Source organism: Bidens hawaiensis, unplaced genomic scaffold (assembly GCF_021521415.1).
Source record: "Bidens hawaiensis isolate Kalapana, Puna unplaced genomic scaffold, B.hawaiensis_p1.1 tig00001032_1, whole genome shotgun sequence".
Lineage (NCBI taxonomy): Eukaryota > Viridiplantae > Streptophyta > Magnoliopsida > Asterales > Asteraceae > Bidens > Bidens hawaiensis.
In genome coordinates, this window is record NW_027491060.1 from 1063672 (window position 1) to 1073309 (window position 9638).

The 9638-nt window shown below is 33.3% G+C and overlaps 1 protein-coding gene across 1 annotated transcript; it reads left to right on the top strand.

Annotated features, from left to right (window-relative positions):
* The first annotated feature begins 813 nt into the window (after window positions 1-813).
* On the top strand, window positions 814-3185 carry LOC143552983 (bidirectional sugar transporter SWEET1). Its single transcript, XM_077043073.1, has 6 exons — window positions 814-1066; window positions 1159-1195; window positions 1278-1373; window positions 1623-1902; window positions 1985-2104; window positions 2795-3185. The coding sequence occupies exons 1-6, from the start codon at window positions 1024-1026 to the stop codon at window positions 2987-2989; spliced, it is 771 nt and encodes a 256-aa protein (XP_076899188.1). The 5' UTR covers window positions 814-1023; the 3' UTR covers window positions 2990-3185.
* Window positions 3186-9638: the final 6453 nt, after the last annotated feature.

Genomic DNA, 9638 nt, shown 5'->3' on the forward strand with positions numbered 1-9638 from the left:
CCATGCCTAAGTGTATCTAGAAGACTAGAATATACTATAGTTTCAAGTAACATTGTGACATTTAGTATTAGTGGACCTTTTCACTTTGCAATGACTTTGATTAAATTAACCATTTGTTTATATCTCATACATATTATTTATTCATACACATGAATGTGCTCTACATGTCCATCATATTGAACATACAAATTAGGCTTGCATATGGAATACAAATTAAGCAACAATTAGGAATAAATATGTGAGACAAATTTGACCAAGTGTTTTTGAAAGATCTCTTTGATTTCTCCATTTTCACTTCAAACGTTTTAGTATATGCTATTGCACAACTCTGTAATTGTTAGATTTATTACAAGTGAAAAAAAAGTTAAATTCTTATTTTTCTCTTAAAACTATTTAGGTTAAAATAATGTTTTACATTCTTAGTGTCACGACATGTTCGGTCTATTTGGTTAGCTCCAAACCATGACATCCGGTTTATGAACTCATAAACTAAACTGTCTCACTTTCAACCCAGCTAAATCGTTGCATTTAGGAGTTTTAAACAGTTCTGAACACGTGATGGTATTTGTCATCCGATAACTCGAATATTGCAAAACAAAAAAAACAAACATAAACCTTTCGCTTTTATTAATTATTCCATATTATTTAAATGTTATTCTTCTTACTGCTTACATAAAATGTGTAGATGATAATAAAAATAAATAAATAAGTAAAAAACTAACTAGCGAACTAATTTGTTCAACTATTTTTTCTTTAAATTTTAGCATATACATGACCTATAGTATGCATCAATAGAGTATGATAAACGAAAAATAACTAATTTGTTTTCTTTTTAATATTTTATAAAAATATTAAATTCTATTTTGCTAACTTTTCTATAAAACCCACCCCACCCTCTTTGCACCTTAACATCTCTCTAGTAACCAGTACAACCAAAGTTATACATGGTCTAGAGCATTCCACTTATATACATACAACCACCTTTGCACACCATCTACCTGAATCCAACTAACAGTAACAACAATGGGAGCTGTTTCTATATTACACACAGTCTTTGGTGTTTTCGGTTCGTGTCCATCATCTTAATTTCTTCCTATATATAATTTCCATCTTTTTATTTAATAAATTTGTTCACATTTAATAATTAATTTTTAACAGGAGATGCAACCGGACTGTTCCTGTTCTTAGCACCAACGTAAGCAGTTACAACTAATTTCCTTCCAACGGTTTTTATTAAATTATGTTCATTAACAAAACAATTAATCCTCTGTTTACAGGATCACATTCAAGCGGATCTTGCAAAACAAATCCACAGAAGAATTCTCAGGGATTCCGTACCCGATGACCTTGCTCAACTGCCTTCTCTCCGCCTGGTACCTTTTATCTTAATTAAAAAAAAGTTTATGCTCGACCAGGGCTATCCCTGAGAATTTAAAAAACCCGGAATAAGTATAAAAAAAGAAACACTAAAAGTTAGAAAAAAAATAGGCTGTCACCCACCTTACTCTTATATGAGTTTGCGCGCCCTATTAACCTCCGTAAAAAATATTTTAACTCTGTGTTGTATTTATTTTAGAAAATCTAGAAATTGCTGTTAAAAAACGTTCACTTGTATTATTCAGGTATGGGTTACCATTCATATCCGAAAACAACACGCTCGTGACGGTCATTAACGGCACGGGAGCGTTAATAGAGGCGGTCTACGTGTTGATTTTCATTATGTACGCACCGAAGAAGGAGAAGGCGAAGGTGTTCGGGTTGGCAACGTTCGTCCTGGCCGCTTTCTCCACCATTGCGGTAATTTCTGTAGCCGCTCTTCACGGGAAGACTCGTAGGTACTTTTGCGGGTTTGCCGCGGCCATTTTTTCGGTGATAATGTACGGGTCACCTCTCTCAATCATGGTAATTCTACACCTGATTTACAAATTTTTCGATCTCTATATAGAGTTATTATGTTATAAATGATTGTTTGTGGAATGTGCAGAGGACTGTGATCAGGACAAAAAGTGTGGAGTTTATGCCGTTTTTTCTATCTTTGTTTGTGTTCTTGTGTGGTACTTCTTGGTTCATATTTGGTCTGCTTGGAAACGACCCTTTTGTCTATGTAAGCCTTTCATCTTCATCAAAATTTGCACTCCTTCTTAGTACCTTTCTTATTGTGTAAACAAGTAGCTACTCGAGTTCAAGCTTGAATTGACCCGAATTAGAAAAATGAATTCGTTTAATTTACGAGTCTAAGTCTGAGCTTCAGTTACTAAGCTTAAGCTGACTCGCAAGCTAAACTGCTTTAATGTTTATATAATAATTATTATCGGTGACAGATACATAACTTTTTATTAAATGATCATCATAAGGCTATCCCTCAACCAACAATAACTAGAAGGTCCCCATCATTATTTTTCTTATAAATTTCATATTATATATTTTTTTCTTATAAAATAAAAAAAGGATGAAAAATAGCATATATTATCATTGTATGTAAGTTATAATTAAAATGTATTTAATACTTGTAAATGTATAAAAATTAGCTAGTAAATAATAAATAAAGTTATAAACATGAGCTCAAGCTTAAAAAAGTACCATCCACAAGTTAAGCTCAAATTTTAGTAATAAAGTCTGAAGCGAGACAAGCTCGAGCTCATTCAAGCTTAGCATCGACTCGGCTCATTTACGTCCCTAGCCTTTACTATTTTCCTCCTCTCACCGGACCCATTTTATAAATAATGGAGTGAGATTATTGCTTATAATTTACATTTTATTCTTTTACCGTATTAACAAGTTCGAAACAAATTAGGTGTGCAACGGATTTGGAAGCGTATTGGGTGCACTACAGTTGATTCTATACGCAATATACAGAAACAACAAGGGTGGAAAACCGGGGGCGGCCAAGGACGGTGGTTCGGGGTTGGAGATGGGGATGAATAATGGGACCGAACACCAGGAGAAAGGGAAATCAATGACTTCACTGGTGGGAAAGAATGAATTGTAGAGTTATCTTGTCTTTTTATCATTTCCGTGAGTTTTTAATTTTTATGTTGTTTTATGTTTTGGGAAACTAAGAATACCGCCGCCAATCAGTGTCAGCGGTGAAGATTGTTTTATCACATTTGTAAAATTACAAGATCAATGAAAAGCTTGTTTAATTCTGTTATCCTTTGTTTTGTCATTGAGTGAGTTCTACACGGATTCAGTTATATAGGTAAGTCTCGGTTCAGACCAGTAAACAATATTAGTTATTGAGGTTTTAAACAATATATTGTATTTTTTTTTAATAAAACCAGTTAAATATTGTGTGGAACTCAGATATTTGTACGAAGGTGGCATGGGCTTCTAATAAATAAAGTATAGACGGAGACATGAGCAAGACACTTGCCGGTTCACGTTAAATAACTCTGCCCAATGTCATATTGATTTGGTTAGCATTTCAAAAATAATATTTGGAATTTAGCTCAAGTTCATTTTTTTATTTTTTAATTTGTAAAAGACAATTTTTATCAAACAAGTTAAAGTAACGAGAACAGCAAGAAGTTGGGGTCAACAAACAGAGACAGGTAGAAAGAACAATTACATCACTCTCACCAAAATAAGTTTTTAAAGGACAAAGTTGTTTATAAATGATATTATTAATATTATATTTTGTATTTGTAAGAGGAAATCTACCTTTTCTATTTTACAAATTACAAGTGAGGAAACTCAGTTTATAAGGATGTAAACCCTAAACCTTTCCAAGTGTTTTTTTCTTTAATTTTATTTTTTGTTCAATTACATGTTAATAGGTGTTCTACTCATATTTTATTTATTTATTTCACACTTTTGGTATATGATGTTTTATAAATTCCAAATATACAGCTACGACGTGTTTATTTTCATCTACATTTCGATGTATGTTTCATTTAAAATGGTATTTCGTGCGATATGTACAAGTCATTAAAGCACTTATGTACGAGTCATTAAAGTTGTAAAGCAATGACACATGAAAATTCAATTATTTATTATTTTTGTATGGTTTAACGCCACAACCACAACATTGGATTTCAATAACTAGTTTCACGAATACAACTTATCAATCGTGGCATCAAATATTGCAAATAATATTGTATTTAATTGTTTGCCTATAACTTGATTACAAGGCTTCCGACTCTACATGACATGGATGAATAATCTTACTTATGAAAAAAAAATGGTGGAATTTAGTGTTAATTGAAAAGTCTAATGCCAAGAAAAAAAAACATCTAAAATATACTTTTTGGGGGTGTGTGCTGAAATTTTTTTTCAATAATTTGGTCATGACTTAGCAATCGCGTATGTATTTAATATTTATACAAGTAGGTATGTGAATTTCTTCCAATATCGACTTAAATGAATGTGATATGTCGGTGGTAATGTATCAACTTTTCGTCCAAGTGTCACCAGAAAATGTTTCCTTTCATGATGAATGATATTTGAATGCGACACAAAGTCACGCAGTATCTATCATTCACGTATCTAGTTCAAGTTTATTAGAATGTGATGCTACTTTGTTCTACCTAATATTTTATACATCCCTTAGCTTTATATATGTCTTCAAGTTTTCTATAATCTAATATTTGAGCATTTAAAGAAGTGTAGAACAATTTTTATATATGTATGATTATACATGGATAGTTAATCGCTTACATGTGTCATTTTTCAGTCATCCGGCCAGTATACATATTAAAATTGTATTGTATACAATCAATACAGTTCATTCTTGAGAAGGACAAGGATAACGATTAAAAGTCTATTATGTCATCGACTATCAAGAGGATGCACTCGAGAAGTCACCATATATAGGATGCGCATGGGACATATTACACTAAATGAGAGGAAGATGGCATCATCTTCCATCATTTTGGAACACAATTTGTGGAAAATCTTGTAGGATAGAAGTGTAGAAGACTTCTACTTCCGTTATAAGTATTTAAAGGTTTTGAGTTTATAAATTTATAATCCTAACTAGTTATAAAGTTGGTGAATTTGTTGTTTACCTTTTGAGAACATAAAAGGGTTGGGTTAAACAAATGTCACACCATCACAACAAACAATCAATACAGTGAAAACTACATATATTTTCTTATTTTTCAAGAAAAACTCATTTAGTGAAAACTACACTGAAAAGTCATTATATATTAAAGTGTGTACTTCTGTTTCTTTTTTAAATGACATGTTAATCTTAACATGAAAAGTCTAATAATAACAACAAAATATAAATCAGCAAATACTTATAACGTCTCATAATCGAAAACTAGCAAATATGAACAAAAAATAACAACAAACACCTATAAAAATAATCCTAATACTAATAACAAATTAGTTCTCATTGTTTTCATGTTAAGAATAAAATGTATTTGATTCTGTTTTTATGATAAAGTTACATACATTCTTTTTTTCATTATATATATCATATGACTCTGACCAATCTAAGAGTATGTAGTTATTTTGTGCATTTTAATCTTAACATGAGAACGTAGAAAATAATAATAATTTATAAAAAAAATGAGAACGTAAGAACCAATACCAACTACAATACCAATCTATATAAACAATGATTTATAATAACAAAGAAAAAAACCTAAAAAATACAACAAAATAATCAAAATCAAGAATAAAATAATAACAAAAAATACCAACAAATACTTATAACAGCAAAAGAAAAAGTCTAATAATAACAACAAAACATAAGTCAACAAATACTTATAACGTCTCATAATCGAAAACTAGCAAAGACGAACAAAAAATAACAACAAACACCTATAAAAATAATCCTAATGCTAATAACAAATTAGTTCTCACTGTTTTCATGTTAAGAATAAAATGTATTTGATTCTGTTTCTATGATAAAGTTACATACATTCTTTTTTTCATTATATATATCATATGACTGACCAATCTAAGAGGATGTAGTTATTTTTTATAAATAACTAAAAGTATGTGCAACAGAGAAGTTTATGGTTACATATATAAAATATGAATTAGTTTATTGATTTTTATGTATATATATTATTATAGTTGGGGGATTTTGACATTGCAAAATTTAACAAATTATTTTTTAATGGTGGTATCGTATAAAACAGACATCGCCTAGCAAGAAATAGATGGGTGAAAAAGAGATTACATGATTAGAAGATGATCTTTCAACAGATGATCTTTCAACCACTGTATCCAAGTAACTTTACACTTAATCTTTTTACTCGTGTCGAGAAATGAAACTTCATCAAAAAGCGATTTTGACTTTGTGCGACTTCTAAAAAAAAACTTTCAAACTGCACACTAAACAAACAAAAATAACTGCTCCCACCTTTCTTTTTTTAGCCATACTTAACGTCGAATTATCAGTCAATTCATAAAATTTGAAGGGAATCTCAAATTTAGGAAGTTCAAAACTAATCATCCTTTAACCAAAACCGAAATCCTTTTCACCGAATTACACTCACCAAACAAATGGAGTCATTTCCGACGTATGAACTCACACGAGGCAAATAGTAGATGAAACATCAACACCCTTTGCATCTAAAATTCATCCTGGTTGAAAGACGATTTTCCTAAACCCTCTAAATACATAGATAGATTAGATGTTGTTCGGGGTGTGACGTCACCTTGAAACCTTACCAGGCGTGATCGGATCGATGTTGATATGGTAAAATTGCCGTTTGAAATAGTAATAAAATGTGTAACAATTAAGTTATGTTGCAAATTATTATCCACATATGCATCAATATAAAAATATTGGTTCATAATGAAGTCGTGGCCGATCCTAAGATGTAGGTCGAATTTGTTCCACAAGTTTCTACATACAATATGCTTTTGTGGGAAAATAGTTATAGATCAAATAAAAAAGTCTCCCTAACTGTTTAATTTGCCAACAAGACAACAATTATGAGATTTTGATGTATGTTTTGAGGCCGGAGAACATGACATGCGCCATTTCAAAAGTTGGATAAAAAGGTTTGGGTTATGTTTATGGTGTAGTTTATTGTTCGTTTACCTATCATTTTATTGTAATCATATAAGTTTAGCTAAAGATTTATAGGTTGTGCGTTAATATAAAGACTTTTAGGCGATTAAATATCCGGGCTTCATTTTAGTGTTGACAAGTCAAGTTTGTGTGATCCAACAACCTCTACAAATATAAACATAAACTATCATTTTCTTCACGGTATTTATGTGACTTCACTCTTCGTAAATTTGATATCATGAGTAAGAATGAAAGGCTACCCCGTTGAATGATGATATGTGTGTTTAATTCTCCAAAAGATTTGTGTGAATAGAAATTCTTATAAGTAAGCAATATTAAACTGAGAGCTCAAGGACATAAAACACGCCTGAGTTTGATCAACTAGATCGACTCTTTTTCTTATTAATCGACTTAAACGAAAACAAGGAGATTGCAATTCTTTAAATAGACCAACTATTGTTTATAAATAATTTACTATAAAACGATTACAATAAAGTGGCAGACAAACGGGCAACAAGCTGCGTCAAAACCCCCTTTTGAATAGCAAAGCCAATTCTGCTAAAAACGAAGCTTTGGGACCTAGGAGCTGAAGAGGTTCCGTGTACGACACGCTGAACCCTACTCAAAAAATTCACAGCTTCTGGGCCAGAAAACCAAATGTATCAAAGGCAAATGGTAGAAAGACATGTTAATTATCTAAACAAGCTTTCTCGTGTTTAACAACTTTGCCCGATTCAGCCTTCAACACAGCCTGACCCACAACAAACCCACGGTCCTTGAGCCCAACAAGAGGAGACACTCCTGTAAGATCCACACAGGCGTGTTTCCCCCCTGCCCACCCGAACACAAGAATATCAGCTGGTCGTAAAGTAGACCTCCCTTCAAGCGGATCCGTGAGAAAGTTAACACGGGCCTCATTTTTAGCAGAAATCCATGCCCGTTTAAGAACATCACACAGAACATTCCTAACCAAATCATTCCTAACCAACTATTTAACCTAAGAGGAACTAGAACAATTTGAAACAAACTCAAACAAATAAAAAGATAAACGTAAATAAATAAAATAAATTTATAAGTATACAATTTCAAGTGAAGTGTGTAGTATTGTTTTGTACTTTCTGTATCAGGTTTAGTACATTGCATAATCTGTTGTAGGTTATGTATTGAGATTTGTACCTTTTCGATCGTGCACCACTTTATTTTGTTGACAGGCGTGTGTGATCTCTCTTTCCACGTGTTCCATTGCTTTATTGGGCATCCTCTCTCACTGTACGTGATAGAGTTTGATATATATGAAGATTGGATAATAGGGATAAGATGGAAGAACGGTTATATTATTATAAACGTAAAGAACGATTACAAGATATTCCCGGGCCTAGCCCTCTCTCACCGCATACACGGGAGCCATGACAATGCCATCTTAAACCTAAAACATACTCTCCTCTCCCTATTGGCTATTGATACCTATTTATAGAAATACAATTACACTTAACCCCCTCCCAAAATAGACAAATGACAATTATGACTTAAACTAGAATATGATTCCTATCATTACTTCCCCCTTCAAAACAGTCTTGTCCTCAAGACTGGAATCGGCTAACTAATTTTAAATCCAATATGGAGATTGTCTTGGTTGCGTCTCCAGGTGGTTGACCTTGCCCATGCACTATCCACAAATGATATGAACCAACAACACCGGCAGCAACCTGACTTGCTGTCTTGCACCAACCATGAAACAGTTTCCATAACAAATCTGATTTAAGGTTTGTATACGGATCAGGTGGTTTAGGATCCTCATCAAAAACAAACAACTTCAAAGCAAAAGCAGGAGGTCGGGTATAGGCGAGCCAACCAAAGTCCCAACCCAGTTTCCACTCAAAGGTTCTTGAATGTATGTCAGATCTGGGTAGATTACCCACGCCAAACGAATTGGCTTCAGAATGGGTGATTATTGCCTCCAACTGAACGAGTAGAGATGGAGAATTAGGAATAGAGCCTGAGAAACGATCCACAACATAGCCAATTTCCAGATCTAGAGACGGATCTGGTAGTGTAATATATTTTGAATCAGATCTGGATGTTAATGTCGAGACTTCATGTTCTGATTTAGCTGAATCCAAAATCAATGGTGTAGGAGTAATAGATTTTGAATCAGATCCAGAGAAAACCTCGCCGGAAAATCCAGATTCCGACGAAGCATCGACGTTATGTTTTTCTCTCTCATCAGATCTGGACACGAGTGCCTCCAATTGAGCTATTACAGATGGAAGACCACCAGAAAAATCCCCCTCAGAGTCTGATTTGAGGCCAGAATCCGTGCCGGAAACAGAGTTGGAACGAGAATAGGGAAAGAACTCACCGAAATTGCCTCCCGAACCAGGTATGGCGCCGGATGAATATTCCAGATCGGAGATCCCGAAGCTAAACGAACCATCGAGCTTCTCATGTGATTTCATCCAGGCTAAAAAGGCCAATCGAAATTCCCTTGAATCCTCCCGATCTGCAATTAAAGTGGAGAGAGAAGCCTTGATCTATGTTACATCCGATTGAAGTTGCTGAATCTGTTGTTCATGAATATCCAGATTTAGGGTTTCCATGATTGACTGAATAAAATGGCAGGTCGGACCAATGATAGAGTTTGATATATGTGAAGATTGGATAATAG

What these genes read in the sequence shown, in the direction of transcription:
- LOC143552983 (XM_077043073.1), top strand. Translation starts at nt 1,024, where the DNA reads ATGGGAGCTGTTTCTATATTACACACAGTCTTTGGTGTTTTCG. An exon ending in AACTGCCTTCTCTCCGCCTG is followed by an intron (nt 1,374 to 1,622) that starts GTACCTTTTATC and finishes TGTATTATTCAG; the next exon opens with GTATGGGTTACCATTCATAT. An exon ending in GGTCACCTCTCTCAATCATG is followed by an intron (nt 1,903 to 1,984) that starts GTAATTCTACAC and finishes TGGAATGTGCAG; the next exon opens with AGGACTGTGATCAGGACAAA.